General features: G+C 40.5%; 1 protein-coding gene across 5 annotated transcripts; it reads left to right on the top strand.

The window, feature by feature from the left end:
- Positions 1 to 455: 455 nt before the first annotated feature.
- rev1 (REV1 DNA directed polymerase) lies at positions 456 to 16975 on the top strand. 5 transcript variants are annotated; one of them, XM_047815189.1, is made up of 22 exons: positions 456 to 477; positions 4143 to 4209; positions 5230 to 5362; positions 6231 to 6399; positions 9935 to 10186; positions 10283 to 10902; positions 11625 to 11732; positions 11856 to 11972; positions 12250 to 12376; positions 12487 to 12615; positions 12725 to 12879; positions 13000 to 13119; positions 13203 to 13423; positions 13586 to 13758; positions 13893 to 14125; positions 14226 to 14401; positions 14500 to 14709; positions 14810 to 14900; positions 14982 to 15190; positions 15283 to 15433; positions 15568 to 15670; positions 15805 to 16975. In XM_047815189.1, exons 2-22 carry the CDS (start codon positions 4153 to 4155, stop codon positions 15914 to 15916), a joined length of 3666 nt encoding a protein of 1221 aa, XP_047671145.1. In that variant the 5' UTR covers positions 456 to 477; positions 4143 to 4152; the 3' UTR covers positions 15917 to 16975. The 5 variants fall into 5 exon arrangements, with proteins under 5 accessions (XP_047671145.1, XP_027020499.1, XP_047671146.1 ...); XM_027164698.2 differs by lacking the exon at positions 456 to 477 and adding an exon at positions 1886 to 2181; XM_047815188.1 differs by lacking the exons at positions 456 to 477; positions 4143 to 4209 and adding an exon at positions 4279 to 5077 and having other exon boundaries at positions 14985 to 15190.
- Positions 16976 to 17375: the final 400 nt, after the last annotated feature.

Here is a 17375-nt window from a genome sequence, read left to right as displayed (position 1 = left end):
ACTTTTTTGGCTTTGTTTGTTTGTTTTTCACGCTCATGCTGGTGGTTTAGGTGAAGGGTGGCTAGTCCGAGCCGTCACATTTTTGTTCTTTTGTTAACTTTTTTTAAAATTTGAAGCCTGCTGTCTTCACTTGTATTTTGTTTTATTTCCTCTTTCTGGTTTTGTTCTCCTCTTTAACCTCTTGCTGCTCCATGGCATGTCGAGGTTCATGTCTGACCCCTGTGGCCAGTAAATTGTCCATTGTTCCCCTTCATGGTTTGAACTTATTCGAATGCGAGTTGCACTAATTGTGTTTTGTTACTTTCTCTTTTTTTTTCTTGTTTATTTCAGGAGCTGAAGGCCCCAGTGAGGGAAGCTAGCTGTCTTGGCCTGGTGGTGGTGGTGGTGGTGTTTTTGCCATTGATATCTGCATCTCCCTCACTTAGAGTGGTGTAAGTGTGTCTTAGCATACTCACTGTTCAGCTAGCTGCCCTACTGGTAAGCCTCAGCCAGAAAGTTTCTTGTTTTTCTTTACTACTTTGTTTGGTCAACAGTTTTCTACATTTTAACTAATTATTGTGAAATAAAAATATTTTTGTATTTATATCCACGTCTCTTGTGTTCAGTGGTAACGAACCTGTGTGCTATATTTTGGGTATAAATTTCCTGCTCTTAGTGTCAATTCTTGCCCTCCACCGCCCCACAATACATGGTTGAAAAGCAATGTTTGACTTTCATCGGTTAACATTCATAGTTTTTATTTATTGCTTTTGTCAGATTAAAGTTTTCTGTGACCATTTGAGTTTTTTCTTTCGTTGACCAAAGGGTACCAACAATTGTCCGTGTGTAGCTCTTACATAACCCAGAGTTGTGTTTGGGGTCATTGTCCTGCTGGGGAAAAAATGATGGCCTCAGTAAGTGTAAACCAGATTTGATGGCATGTCGCTGCAAAATGCTTTGGTATCCATGCTGGTTAAGTGTCGCCATCAAAGCACACCATCACACCTCCTTATGTTTCACAGTGGAAACCATACATTTACAAACCCTCTATACGTCTTACAAAGAGACAGCGGTTAGAACCGAACATTACTCATTAGACCAAAGAATAGTTTTCAACTGATCTAATGTCCATTTTCTGTGTTTCTTAGCCCAAGCAACTCTCTTCCTGTTGTTTTTGAGAAGTAACTTTTTTTTTTTTGTCGCAATTTGACCATGAGGCCCAGTCTCTGAACAATGAATGTTGAGATATATCTACCACTTGAACTTCGTGAAGCATTTATGCGGAATAATCTGTCGTGCTGTAAAAAGTTCTGAGCCTGGTAATTCTAGTAACCTGTCCTCCGCAGCAGCAGTAACTCTTGGTCTACCTTTCCTGCGACGGTCCTTGTGAGAGCCAGTTTCATTGTAGTGTCTGGTGGTTTTGGCAACTGCACCCGGGGATACAAGTTCTTGAGATTTTTCAGACCTTAATTTCTGAAATAAATTATTAACCTTTCAATTTACCCAACTAAGTGTTTCATGCTATAACATGCATTTGTACAGTATTAGCAAATGGACTCTACACATCCTTCCTTTGCATAAAACTGATTTAGAAGTCAAGAAATGTCACAAATTCACCCTTGATCTACGTGTGAATAAAAAACTATTGCAGGTGCCTATAATAAAAATAACACTGTGTCTGAACTTTTGATTTGTATAGTATGTATGGAAAAAAATAGGATTGGCAAACTCTAAAAATTAATTTTGGCACAAAATAGTAATTACGTGGGGGTGTTTTTAGTAACTTCTACTGTTCATACACTAGGGATTTCGAATACTGAAAAAAAAAAATAAACAGCTTGCCACTACGCATGCGCAGTTCAAAGCAACCAAAGGGAGGTACAGACGCATGCGTGAAAATGGTGCGCATGCGTCGTGTGCAGCGGGTAAGAGACGCAGCCCGGGTGGTGACAGACGCGGGGAAAGAGCTAACAGTGAGCCGCGGACGGGCGACTGGCAATGGAGGCAGGGGAAGGGACAGATAGAGGGATCATTTTGGAGCCACGAGAGCATGTCGGTGATGCAGAAAGACGCCGTTTGTACGACTGTTCCTTTAGTGATCTTTTAACTCACGTAGATTAAGTGGACGTCGCCGCTGCTGCTGCTGTTTTTTGGAAACACCGTCGGTTTGGACACATTAACATTAGTAAAAAAAAATTATAGGTGAGCAGTCATTTTGTCTTACAAAGCTTCCAGAGCGAAGATTAAAAAACAGCTAGCCTACTGTAGAGCGCACATAAATACACTTTCTTGTGTGTCAATGTTTATTTAGATTGGAACCATTTAGAACTGGGGTTTTTGTTCTCTTTGTATGTCTGTAAGTCGTGTTTACTGCAGTGCTGATTGGAGCTTAGTTTGGTCATGGCACAGTGTTCTGACCAAACTAACCTAACCCGACTAATCTGTGCTGTTTGCTTGCTTTATTATTTCAACTTCTTGCTGCTTTATTATCCAGGAAACGTACACAAAAACATGCCCAGACTCATGTCATGTCACACTCATATCAGGAGGTAAACTCTGGTGGTTTATTATTTATGTGTCCAGCTTGGGTTTAGTAGTAAAGTAAGTGCTCCTAAATCATGGGGCCAGGTGGCATTTTGTTTATGAGAGCGAACTAGAATGACCTCAGTGACCCAGAAAGTATGTGACAGTGCTGAGAAGTGTAAGTGTGTGTGTGTGTGTGTGTGTGTGTGTGTGTGTGTGTGTGTGTGTGTGTGTGTGAGAGAGAGAGCTGCAGAGGAGTGCTGTATCAACACACTGATTTATTATGGTGATCTTATTGTCCACAAGTATATGTATAGAGAGCCTGGGGTTATTTAGCAGTTATTAAACTCTGTCTCAGGTCGTGCTAGTTCAACTTTCACTTGTTTACACTTCATCAAATGCATTAAACGTGGAACACTAGGAGGTCTGAGTTATGATCGTGCATTTTTCAACACAGTCTAGAATCTTCATGGCGTAGTCCACGCTTTGTCGTTTGTTCGAGATGATTATTCAAGAAACTGTAATTCGCAATAATGCCAAGCACTAGATTTTGTTTTTTCGGTTTTTATAATTCTGTGTACTCTTTTCCCGGTTAAGCGTTTCGCTCTGTATCAGCCTTTTTTCACTGAAATGCTCTTGAGGAATACACGGTAATAACAATGGGACTGGAGCAGGTTGAAAGAAAGATGAAAGAGTCAGGGGTTTCGTTGCAATTCACGTTCACCTTGTGGACGACTTGGAGCTCGCAAAATTACAAATTGCTCTTAAGGTTGAGTGAGTCTGATCTTTGCCTTCTGAAAGCCTTATTCGGTTGATTAGCAATGCAAATTGGTCGGTGAGAAACTCTTGACAGATAGCCATCTTTGACCAGCACTTTGTACATTGTTTCCACCTGCCTGAGTGCTTTATCTTCTGCAGAAAGCACAATGAGTGTGTTGGTGGGAGAGAGCAGATTGATGGAGAGGCAGACTCTTTGTCAGGGTGGGATGTACTATCTTACTGAAAAGAGGGGTTGTGTTTCCTAAGTGATACTCACGAGAGGTGTAATGTCTCTTCTTTGTGTGCAACATAGTCACTGAGGTTTTCTGCTGAGAATCAGGTTGTTTGTGCACAGGATTTTTTTTTTTCTGTGTGTCCGGGACAATGTTTTTAGTAAAGTATATGGACTAATGGAATGAGAGTGATTTTCCTTCTAGCATAACCTCATCCCGTGTCTGTGTTAATAAGCTTCAGGGATCAATGTGTTAAACCCCCTTACAAACAGATGGAACAATCTTAATGTAGAGGTATTTATAAGAGAACAAACTGAAAGAATGAGATGCTGCTCATTCACAAGGATCTTTGTTTTAGTATTAGGAAGCACAAATTATAATATTTTAATGGTGCGCAGTAATTCGTTATTCCTGTCTTTTAGAGAAAGTTGGAACAACTGACATGTCATAATTGAGTGTGCATGCTGTTAATGCTGTTCTGGCTTAGCAGTGACTTGTACAAGGTAGCATGTTATAATAATGGTAAAGGCTGTGTTGTGAAAAAAGGTGTGCGCACAGGTACACACACACAAGCCATGTTTGGATTCTTAGAGTTAATGCTGATGCAAGATCACTTCCTAACACTCTGTCCTTCATTTTTCCTGTCAGGTCCCTCAGTATGAGTCGAGATGGATGGAGGAAGAAAGCCAGTGAAGATGATGGTTGGGGAGGAATGGTAAGAGGGTATTGTAGATTGAAAGGACGTGTTGCTTATTGTGGATTGATTGCAAGTTGATCGGCATGTTTAAACCTCACTGCAAGAAACAATTAATGTTTATAAAAATGACTTTCATATAAGATGCTCAAATCAGATTTTTGGCACGTTCAATGAAACGTTCTGCAGACTGCACAGCAAAACAGCACAATGACTTTTCCAATCTCACCCAATTCAATTTACTTCTCTATGTGGTTTTAAGTCGGTAATACATATCCATGCACCGGATTTGATCTCATGGATTAAAATCAGCATGAAGGCAGGTTGCGTACCTGTGCCTAGAGCAATAACCAGATTTTTCTTTCTTTCTTTGCACTCATTATTTTGTCACTGTTTTCTGTGTCGAATACATTCAGAATCATTACCTTTTTAAAATCTAATGCAAAGCTCCATATTGGTGCAAAAACAAATGATCGGCATTTAAATAGTTAAAAAATATTGTGTTCTAAAATACACTTAAAAAGACTAATAATAGAAAGCGGGTATCGTGTATATTAACCATGTATTTACTGAAAATGCATTTTTAAGTTCATTTTGAGACTGCAGTGTCCTTAGGTGCTCCGTGTCCTCAAATGATGGCTTCGTTAAACATTCACATGAATTGGCAGATATTTGGCATGGTGCTGCAGGCAGAGGTTGCCTCTGTATGTTGGGCTTTTCCCTCTTTTGTCTGTTTATTGCTTCAGACTCAACTCCCGAATCCCTGAGTTCTTACCGTTGCCATGGCAACATGGAGCCGCCGTGCCAGCGGGCTCGTGCCTCCAAGCTCGTTGAATGTGTGAGGCGTAATCAGACGCTCGTCAGCCAGACACTGCCCAGTTTGTTCATTGTATGCATTTCTGTCTGATTCTGCCAGATCACATGAATGTTTCTCGCTTTATCCAAGAAACAGTCTTGGTTAATGTGTGCTAGCAAGTGCTTTTATTGTAGCTGATACTGTTTAGTGAATGAATGTGTGTGTGTTTGGGCGTGCACGTGCAGGGGGGCTACATGGCTGCTAAGGTCAGTAAGCTGGAGGAGCAGTTTATGAGGGATGCTCCAAGGGAAAAGCAAAAACTGGGGACCTCATCCAGCATCTTCAACGGAGTGGCTATCCATGTTAATGGCTACACAGGTCAGAAAAAACACTGCTCACTTTTTGGATTCCTGTAAAGATGACTGGAACATAAAGCATAAGAGGGATATTATTTTTTATAAGAAGAATTGTGCTTTTTATTTTGTCAAATATTTTCAAAATAATACTCCTGCATTGAGAACATTGTTCAACATCTCTTGCCAACATGGAACATAGTCTTCTCAAGTATTGCTTGATGGTACGGGAGAATACAGAGGGAGAAATCTGAGAACAGTCCTCAGTACACAATCTTTCCAGGGCCCTGTCATCTTTTGTGGACATTCTTCCGTAACTAATCCCACAAAAACCTGGTTACAGTCAAGGTTCCAGTAGCATGTAGGAAATTTCTGTCACTTATGTTTGTGGTTAGGTTTTTAAATAAAACATTACCTGGCTACACTGTTAACTAGTACAATTAGCTAATAGTTTCCAAAGCACTAAAGCATGTTTTTCTTTTGAAAAAAAAAAACAGTTAATCAGTTTGGGTGAGTCTACCAAATTGGCATCTTGATTTGGCAATTTAATTCCACTTCTAAAAATGCTCCATATCTGTATCTGTAAATTACAAGAGATTATTTTGTGCAAAGCCGTCTAAGTTATCTTGCATGCTTTTGATTTAGATAGTCAAGGATGTCCGGATATGTCCTGTAGAGACTATGGCAAGTTCTAAAAGAAACCTGAAACAAGCTAGAAGCCAATTTCATTAAAATCCTGTATGACATTGTATCAGAGAATTTATGTTGTTGTAAATTCAAAGACGAATCATGATTTGATTTACTATTAACGATTTATTGCTTAAAATAGTTACTCCTATAAGACTTTGCATATTCCTGTTTGAAATATGAATTTGGATTTCTTTGTTGTGCAGATCCCAGTGCAGATGAGTTGCGCAGACTAATGATGTTACATGGAGGACAGTTTCATGTGTATTACTCTCATACCAAAACTACACACATCATTGCCACCAACCTGCCTAATTTCAAAATACAGGAACTGAGAGGGGAGAAAGTAGTACGGCCAGAATGGATCACTGACAGGTGTGTGTCTGTGTGTGTCTCTGTGTCTCTGTGTCTGTCTGTGTGTGTGTCTGTCTCTGTCTGTCTGTGTCTCTGTCTGTCTGTGTCTCTGTCTGTCTGTGTCTCTGTCTGTCTGTGTCTCTGTCTGTCTGTGTGTATGTCTGTCTGTCTGTGTGTCTGTGTCTGTCTGTCTGTCTGTCTGTCTGTCTGTCTGTCTGTCTGTCTTTGTGTGTATAGGAGTGTTTATACAGTAGTGGGACAAAATAATGTGAACACAGGTGAAAGTTGTGAAAGGTGAAAGATCTCTTTATTTATAAGGAATAGATTCCTAAAACTCCTGAATATATTGTAGTTGCTTTAGAGAGGTTGGATCAAATCAAGAAGCTTTTATTGTCATTTGAACAATATATAGCTGAGGCAGTACATAGTGAAAAGAGAGAATGTTTCTCCAGGACCATGGTGCTATATAGAACAGCACAGAGCTAAGGACTTAAACCAAGTTGTCCTAGACTCATAAAGCATATTGTATATTGGACATATCTACACTTATGTAATAGCAGCAGTTTGGTGAGGTATTGAAATATAGTGTGCAAAACAGCAATTGACTGAATGTGCGGTATAGCACGTGCAAGATAGAAAAAACTGTGTGCAAAACTGCATGTAAAAAGTTTGATATGCGTGGTGCTGTAAACTTGTATGTGTATTGGAAGAGTGTGTATTTATTGCACACAGTTGAGTGTGTGTGGTTGGTACAGTTCAGTTCAGTTGTTGAGGAGTCTGATGCCCTATGGAAAAAACTGTTTCACAGTCTGGTTGTAAGAGCCTGAATGTTTATGTACATTTTTCCAGATAGCAGGAGGGTGAAGAGTGTGTGTTAAGGGTGTGTGGTGTCATCCACAATGCTGTTGGTTTTGCAGATGCAGCATGTGGTTTAAGTGGTTGTGATAGAGGGAAGAGAGACTCAATAATCTTCTCAGCTTTCCTCACTATCTGCTGCAGGGTCTTGCGATCGAGGTGGTGTAGTTCCCAAACCAGACAGTGATGTAACTGCTCAGGATGTTATCGATGGTTCCTCTGTAACATGTGGTAAGGACGGGTGAGGGAAGATGTGCTTTCCTCAGCCTTTATAGGACGTAGAGACGCTGCTGGGCTTTCTTGGTGATGGAGCGGGTTAAGTTCTCTGCCAGAAGAACATGAAGGAATTTGGTGCTCTTGACCCTCTCTATGGAGGACCCATCAATAGTCAGGGGAGAGTGGTCGCTCTGTGGTCTTCTGAAGTCAACAACCATCTCTATTGTTTTATCAATGTTCAGAGATCGTTTTCAGGTTCTTGGCTGTACACTAGGTAGTTAGTTGTTGCACCATCTCTCTGTATGCTGACTCGTCGTTCTTGCTGATGAGATCCACCACAGTTTTGTCATCTGTGATCTTGATGATGTGATTCAATCTACACAGTCATGAGTCAGCAGTGGGCTGAACACAGTCCTGAGGGTCTTCAATGCTCAATATGGTAGTGCTGGAGATGCCACTGTTCCCGATCCGGACTGATTGAGGTCTCTCATTCAGGAAGTCCAGGATCCAGTTGCAGAAGGGAGGTGTTTAGGCTCAGCAGGCTCAACTTCTCAATCAGGTGCAGAGGGATGATTGTGTTGCATGCTGAACTGAAGTCTATAAACAGAATACACTGTAGATTTCTTTGGCACAGGGACAATGGTGTTTGTCTTGAGACACCGGAACAATGGTTCTGGTCAGGGAAATGGTGAAGATGTCAGTGAAGACATCCGCTAGCTGTTCTGCACATTCTTTGAGCACTCTGTCAGGAATGTTGTCTGGTCCAGCATTTTTACATGGGTTATCTCCACTTAGAGTTCTCCTCACATTGGCTTGGTTATTAGGGGAGGGATGGTCTTTCTTGCCGCTATATCGTTCTGCACCTCAAACCGAGCATAAGTCATTCAGCACATCTGCGTAGGAGGCGTCACTGTCACAGAGAGCTGAAGTTGTTTTGTAGTTTGCAAAACCCTGAATGCCCTGCCACATGCCAGGTGTCTCTGCTGCATCTCTGATGGCTCAGGACAGTTTGGCCCTTGCTGTTCTTAAGGCCATCCTATCCCCTGCTCTGAAGGAGAAGTCTCTAGACTTCAGGAGCAAATTCATCTTAGCAGTCATCCATGGCATCAATGCACTTGCCAATGAAGCTGGTCACTGATACCGTGTACTCCTCCAATGCATGATTGAAATCTCTGATGATGATAAATTCCGCTTTGGAAGTCTCCTATTTCGACAATATCTTGAACTAACCGCTGCTGAGCACAACTTGTTTTATACTTACAACCTATACAGTATATAGCAATGGAAAATAAATAAATTATAGTTATTTTTTAAACTTTTCTTTTTGCACAATATTAACTCCTACTACAATGGGTTACACATGGGTTCACATTATTTTGTCACACCACCCTGTGTGTGTGTGTGTATAAATACACAGTCATATGCAAAAGTTTAGGAACCCGTGACAATTTATGTAATTTTCATTTATAAATATATGGGTGTTTGGATCAGCAATTTCATTTTGATCTATAAAATAACTGAAGGACACAGTAATATTTCAGTAGTTAAACGAGGTTTATTGGAGTAACAGAAAATGCGCAATATGCATCAAAACAAAATTAGACCGGTGCATATTTTTGGGCACCCCAACAGGAAAAATCACATCAATATTTTACATGGCCTGGGACTTCTTGCCTTAACAAGAACTGTGCCTGTGGTCTTCCATTTCCTCACTATGTTCCTCACAGTGGACACTGACAGCTTATATCTCTGCAATAACTTTTTGTAGCCTTCCCCTAAACCAAAATGTTGAACAATCTTTGTTTTCAGGTCATTTGAGAGTTGTTTTCAGGCCTCCATGTTGCCACTCTTCAAAGGAAAGACAAAGAGAACAACAACTTGCAATTGGCCGCCTTAAATACCTTTTCTCATGATCGGATGCACCTGTCTATGGAGATCAAGGCTTAATGAGCCACCAAACCAATTGTGTGTTCCAGTTAATCAGTGCTAAGTAGTTACAGGTATCCAAAGCAACAAAATGGCAAGGGTGCCCAAATTTATGCACCTGTCTAATATGATGCATATTGCACATTTTTGTTAATCCAATAAACCTCATTTCACTGCTGAAATATTACTGTGTCCTTCAGTTATTTGTTAGATCAAAATGAAATTGCTAATCCAAACACCCAAATATTTATAAATTGAAATTGTCAGGGTTAACTTCATACGAATGTGTGTATGTCAAATCAAATTTTATTTTATTTGTCACATACACATACAGGGTACGATATGCAGTGTGTGTGTAAGTGTGTGTGTAATACACATGTATTATGTATGTATGTTTAAAACCTTCCGGCTTTCACAGCTACACACAGATATATATATATATATATATATAATGTTTTTTTTTTATTTGCATTGAAAATGTATGAACATTCTTTGTGTTTAAACCCTGCTGTTTAGTTTGTCCGTGTTCAAGCATTTTATTCAACTGCTTCCCTTGTAGCATAAAGGCAGGGCGGCAACTCTCATATCTGCAATATCAGCTATATGCAAAGCAGAAAGGCCTAAACTTTACTAGTGTGTGTCCTCGGAAAGTACAGGAGCAATCTGGGTTGGGTCAAGGGCCATCCCAGTTCAATTTCAACCTACCACAACCAAGTGACCTCCATAATTTCACAAACCCAGCTTTCACAGTTCCTCAAACAGTGCCATCAAAACCTTCTGAGAAAACCGTTCAGCAGATGGTAAACAGACTGTAAGTAAAAGCTTCGTATGTGCATTTATTGAGAATGTGTTGTCATGTCTTATTCTTCATATTTCATCCCTTCCTGGCCTTTTTATTTTGCTACAGGAATGGCTCCCCTATAAGTGTCTCTAAGGAGGAAGGCCCCAAACTTAATGGGGTTCACGATCGGCACACATGTAAAGTATCAAAGGGCCATCTGCAAAAAAATGGTTATTTTTATCCTCTGAATGGTGCCTTAAAAAAAGACAATGTTTCTTGTTCAAAATCTATACACCAAGAAGCAGATTTCAGGTGCCCTCAACCAAAAGGCTGTTCTTCTTCTAGTGGTCTTGCATCCGATTTTACAGCATCCATAGCCAGCACCTCATTACTAGCCAGCCCATCAAGGGCTAGTCATCATGAGCTGCCCTCAGCAACAGTTGCAGCTCTTCAAGAAGAGCAAATAGATTCAGATTGGTCGCTTGGCCAGAGTAGCCGAGTCAGACTGAACGGGAGTCATCATAACACATCTAACATCACCCTAACAGCCAAACAGTCAGCACAGGGCACGGAGACTGGGATTATCTCAGAGTTCTTCTCTCACTCACGGTTGCATCATATATCTACATGGCGGAATGAGTTCTCAGAGTATGTGAATACACTTCAGAGCAGGCGACGGGCTGCTGGGGGTGTCGTGTTTTCTGGAAAAGAAAAGCTAAAGAAGCTTAGAACCGACCACTGTGCAGGTAATGTCATTAATTGTTCTTAGACATATTGTTTATCATTGAGTGGTACCTGTGTGTCAGGGTTCTTTTGCAGTGCCTGTCTTATGCCTATTATCCTTTTTGCTTTATCAACCTATCCTTGGTTTGTTATGGTGTCACGGTTTCACAATTATTCATGGCAAATGACTGAACTATTTAAGAATACTGGTTCAACAGCATTTCTCTCAACCTATTCTAACTCCAGTGGTTCACATGCTTTTTGTGTCCAGCTGCAGCTCAAACGTAGGTTGGATGTGACAGCCCCCCCCCCCCTTGTCTGGGCTGCCCCAAAGTCATGCAACACAACCACAACAACAGAAAATACTTTACATTGATACCTCTGCTGGCAAATCTAGCTTCTTTTCCGATTGATTATGTAAGGGCTGTCAAATGCACAGAACAACATGGCATTGCTGGCCTACACCAGACAATGAACAAAATTAATCATATCATACCAAATCTATCATCGCAGATTCTGTGGTTTTGTCAAATTAAGAATTAAAATCGTAGTGTGTGGAAATTTGAGGTTAAGACCCCTAATTCTCAGTGCCTTTATGTTCTTGTGCATGTGTTATTATGATTCTTTGCTGTACTCTTGTAGTCTCTTGTTTGCTGTTGTGTGATGTTTGCACTGTAAGTAGAAGGCACAGTCTGGTGTATATTTGGCCTGTCTGAGTAAATTATTTCATTTTTTTCCCCCCTAGGTACTTCTTTTATGCCTGCTCCTCAGGTATATAAGTCCTGTATTCTGCATGTCGACATGGACTGCTTCTTTGCGTCAGTGGGGATTAGACATCGACCTGAACTTGGAGGTGATGACCACATACCAAGGAGCAGAGCATATTATACTGCACATGAAATAATCATGTGGTGAAATTGCTGATCATACCGTTCCTTTTTTGGATTCAGTGCATATTTCATGTCTCTTACTCCAGGGAAACCAGTGGCTGTGACGAGTAATCGTGGGCGAGGGCTTGTTCCTCAGCGCCCTGGTGCCAACCCACAACTGGAGTTCCAGTACTATCAGAAGAAGCGAAACCAGCACCGAGCAGGTAATTTGCATATTTGTACAAGTACGTTTCGAGAAATCTACTTTGCATTTGCCTGTGAATGTATTCTCTCATATATATATCTTTAGAACAACCTTAATATCGGCTGTTAGCTGATTCAGCTTGTTTGACTGAAAGGAGCCTGTTAGTTGCTCTAAAATAAAGGGAGGAGGCTGGTACTCGGTAGTAAAGAGGAGATGGGGATTAATGTTGAAATGATATGAATGCTTTTTCCGTTTGTAGGATATGCTCATGTTTGTTTTGCTGATTAATCTCTTAGGAACAACAGGTGATGACATTGAGCTGACCCCTTCTCCAGAGACTGAGGAAACTGTCTGTAATGGAGTAGAGCATGACAAGGCTACTCTCTCTATGGCAGAAATTGCTTCCTGTAGCTATGAGGCCAGGTAATCTAATACACTAATTTGTGTGTTAACTGGCTTTATAAGGATCACAACTAAACAATTTACTCTGTTTATTATTGAATGTACATAAAGAAGGATGTGTGTGATTGCAGGCAAGCTGGTGTGAGGAATGGCATGTTTTTTGGTCAGGCTAAACAGCTGTGTCCTGAGCTGCAGTCTGTTCCCTATGATTTCCATGCATACAAAGAGGTGGCACTGGCAATGTATGAAACTCTGGCCAGGTATACTGTGTGACCTAGCTCCTGTTAATCTCTGGCATGCTGACAATAGTTCAACAGTTCTTCATAATAAATGCTCATTCTTTTTTTTTTTTTTCTTTTTTTTTTGTAGTTATACATTTAATATTGAGGCTCTAAGTTGCGATGAGGCCTTAGTGGATGCCACATCCCTCCTGGCAGAGCTGGGCATCACGCCAGATGAGCTGGCCACTGCCATCCGCTCAGATGTGAGGGAGAAGACTGGCTGTTGTGCCTCCATTGGCATGAGTGAGCAAGTTGTTTTTAACTATTGAGAATGAAAACACTTGTTTCTGATTTGCCTTATTTTTTAAAACCCTATTAATAATAGTAATAATAATTAAAACGATGCTGCATGTCTCTTATCAGGCTCCAACATCCTCTTGGCTAGGATGGCAACCCGAAAGGCAAAACCAAATGGCCAATATTTTCTCAGATCGGAGGAAGTGGATGACTTTATCAGAGATCAGCCTGTCACTAGCCTGCCTGGTAAATGCACTGTGGACATGGAAAGTCTCTTTGCACACATTATGTCAATTTATTATTCACAATCATTTAATGTTTGTGTGTAGGGGTGGGACGCTCTATGAGCAGTAAGCTAGCCTCCCTTGGTGTCAATACTTGTGGGGACCTGCAGCAGTTGTCCATAGTGCGCCTGCAAAAGGAGTTTGGCCCACGGACAGGACAGACTCTCTTCCGCTTCTGCAGAGGGCTGGATGACCGGCTTGTACGCAATGAAAAAGAAAGGAAGTCTGTATCTGCCGAGATGAACTACAACATTCGCTTTACAACCGTGAGATCACACAAGTCAATCTAACTTCAAAATTTGTTTGTATCATTTTTGCTTGCTGTGTCATGTTTTCTATCCAGGGCTTTATTTTTATACATCTCAGTCCCCATAATGTAGACAACTTTGTACATATAGTAATTCTGCTCTTTATGTTGATCCATTTAGGTAGAGGAGGCAGAAACATTTCTGACTAACCTGTCCATGGAGGTTCAGAAGAGATTGCAGGGGGCAGGACTTAGAGGTCGCAGAGTTACCATGAAAGTTATGATGCGCAAAGCAGGTGCTCCTGTGGAGCCTGCCAAGTATGGAGGCCATGGCATCTGTGACAACCTGGCAAGGTTGCCAAAATCATCTTATTTGATAAATATATTTAGATATATAGAGATATATATATATTTTCTATGCAGTTTTTTCCCTGTAGTTCATTTGGTTTAGGGTGTTGTCTGAGAGTATTACTGCTTTGTTTGCGCAGGTCTGTGTTGCTACCTCATCCCACGGACTGCGGGCAGCTCATAGCAGCTGAGGTCATTAAGCTCTTTCGTGCCATGAAGCTTGCTGTTATAGACATGAGAGGAGTGGGACTGCAGATGCACCTGCTGGAGAGCTCTCACTCAGACGCTGGCCCATCTCGATTCCGCACTATCAGAGAATTGCTCACAAGTAGACGGCCCACGTTCAACCATAGCAAAGATGTTCAAAAAACAGGTCTGGTGTTGTGTGCATGCTTAAGATTTATGCCTTTTTAAAGTTCTTTAAAGCCTGAACTTAAATACTAAATACTTTTTTCTTTCTTATTTTTTTCCAGATGATTTGTCTAGAATGTCTTCCAATCAAAAGGAGATTTTCTCTCCTACCACAAACTGCTGTACTTTTTCAGATTCTATGCCTGGGACAAGTAAAGGGGGACCTTCTGTTGCACACTCACCCAGCCACTCTCGAGCAGACCTCAACCTCAGCATAGAAGTGCCGTCTCCCTCTCAGGTTTGAATGTCCTTTTCTGCTTGTAGATCGTTATGTTAATGGAGCGCTACACATCCAATTTCATAAGAACTCCCGATACTCTGTTTTGCTTTCTTCAGGTGGATCAGTCTGTGCTGGATGCTTTACCTCCAGAGTTGCGAGAACAGGTAGAGCAAGCATGGAACCACAAGCAGGTACCAGATACCTCATTTCACCCAGTCACATCACAGCAATCCTTTACAGAAGCACCCTCTGTGCTGCTTGTCCCTGACCAGCCTGGGCAAACAGTCAGCACAGGCATCATCCTGGAACTTCCTGACTTCTCTCAGGTATCTTTTAGCTGACTTGTTTTTTATCTTTAAATCAGATGCACGTTGTGGGTAGTTTTATGTGTGCTACATTTTTATACCTGACCTTTTGCTTTAACAGGTCGATCCAGACGTTTTTGCAGCACTACCCAAGGAATTACAGGAGGAGCTATACTCTGCTTACAGGCGCAGACAAAATACTCAGGCTCAAGGTATTTTGTGCGTTAGTAAAGAGGGTTGAATATTATACGAGTTTACATGACCTCCTACTCATTACTCAATAATTCTGTTAGTAGTGGAACAAAGGAACCCGCTCCTTTACCTGAAGCAGTCTGCAGTTAACAAGACGAAGCGCCGCTATAAGAGGAAAAATGCCAGTCCTGCCAAGAAAGGCACAAGTCCGTTGAAGAGACTTATCCCTGGAAACAGTCCTGCAAAATCCAGTCCCTCCAAAACCATCCCACTCTTGCTAAAAGGCAAAGAAGCCCTCGCTGGCTTCAAGGTAGAATTACACTTGAATTACACATTTATGCATAGAATTTATAACAGGTTTCCAATAGTTTTTGTTGTATCAATCTGAATTTCTGTTATTAGATGGAAAATGGACCACCTTCATCTACTCTGAGCCACCAGGTGCCTGAAGAGCTACCCAAATGCACGACTCGCCCTGTCCCCACCTTAGCCGGAGCTTTTGAACTCAGCGATGTTAGAGCCCTAATGCGAGAGTGGGTTACTACCATTTCAGGTAAAGCAATGGTTTATGCATCCCCATTTTCCTGGCTGTTGATCAGACCAATTGTTGTTTAACCGTCTGAATTGAGTAGCTAACATAAAAGATAACAGATAGATTTGGATAACACAGATGGTTTAACCCTGTAGAGCCTATGGAGGAAGACATTCTGCAGGTGGTGAAGTATTGTACAGAGCTAATAGAAGACAAAGACCTGGAGAAACTTGACCTGGTCATCAAATACATGAAGAGGTAAAACAGTTGTTTTCTCTGGCTTTTCATAAACCACTGCTTTTGTTTTTCCCTGTCTCTGAGTTTGAGCTTGCAATTGTAATTAACCTTTGGATCTCCTTTTTTCTTTTTACTTTTTATTTGCTCTTTGTCAGGTTAATGCAGCAGTCGGTGGAGTCTGTATGGAGTATGGCCTTTGACTTTATACTGGACAATGTGCAGGTGGTGGTACAACAGACCTATGGCAGCACCCTGAAAATCACATAGAAGCATTTGTGAGGTATGCTCTTGCTTCTGACACTGTGACAGCTCGAACCTGCCCTCTCACCAGGAGATTATAGAGGCAATATTCAACACTGGTGGCTGCTTCCATGTATCTCCCAGTTGCTTTTGAATGAGCGCACTTTCTTTGGATCAAGCCTTTCTCCAAGGACACAAAGAAGTTTAAACAACTACATTTTCAACAGCAATTTGTATTGTTAAGGCAACAGATTATTTTTGTAGCAACAAGAGACACGGTTGTAAGACGAGTTTATCAGCAGCAGTTTGAGACTTATGTTTGAGTACAGGATGACACCATCTGTTAGCCTGGTTGTAACATGAAACTCTTTAAAAACTATCCTGATGTCAACATGCCACTTCAGAGGAACTCTCTTTGTTTTTTTGCCCTTTGTTGCTCTGATCTATTTCACGAGTGCTATACCAACACCAGAATTATATGGCAAACATGGTAGCATGGTATGGGGCGATTGAGGATTTTTCCTCTAAAACAGGTCAAGCCTAAGGTTTGACACAAAAAAAAAAAAAACTAGCATTTTGTAACTCTCAAGTGCCAGATTTTGTAAGAATATTATGTAGATAACTACATGTATGTAGATGACAATATTTCTAAATATTCTTTTATTTGTATGTGTGTATATAATGTTTACAGCATTTTGTCATGTGTAAGAGAAAAATGAGAAATGAAGAATAATATAATTGTAATTAATCATTTGCCAAAGTCCTTTTTCAGATTTTCAGACCATTTCATCATGTGTGTATGATCATTTTGGGTGGCCCGTAGAGGTTTTCATCAACTCCAGAACACTTCGTAATTAAGCAGTTTTGAAAATAATTGTAATCTTCTCATAGTGCACCTGTTGTATTTTCATATTTTATTCTGCCACAAGTATACATAAGGGAAGGCCTGGAAATCTATTTGGTCAGCAAAATCTGTCTCAAATTACTGACCTGTGCCTGAAGACCTGAAGCTGTGAGACCATTTGTATGTTGTTGTTTTTTTTTTTTTAAATTTGTTAATAAACTTGGATATCTGCTCTTCATGCACATTTCTTTCTTATTTATGGTTATTTAATACTTTTTGGACCATAAGTCTGTAAATATGTCATCCCATGGATGTGTACATTTTTATCATGGACCAGTAGTGATAGAATTACTCTAATGCAAAAGAATGACTATTGTATCTACAGTTGTTCAAAACTTTATTCAGTTGGAATGGTTTGCTCTTTTGCATCAGGGGTTTTCAAACTTTTGAGAAAGGGTAACTAATTGTAAAATACATGCCTTCAGCATACGTTTATTTTATGCACATACATCTACTCACACTCAAAGCTTATTTAAATGTGTAAATTAATCTGTTTATTTATATATTACAGCTTTCTATTTAAGAAATTTATTATTTATAGAGCTAATTGTTTTTGGGTTGTTATTATTATTATTTTTTTTG

This window comes from Tachysurus fulvidraco, chromosome 6, assembly GCF_022655615.1.
Source record: "Tachysurus fulvidraco isolate hzauxx_2018 chromosome 6, HZAU_PFXX_2.0, whole genome shotgun sequence".
NCBI lineage: Eukaryota > Metazoa > Chordata > Actinopteri > Siluriformes > Bagridae > Tachysurus > Tachysurus fulvidraco.
This window is presented reverse-complemented; position numbering and strand designations above follow the sequence as displayed.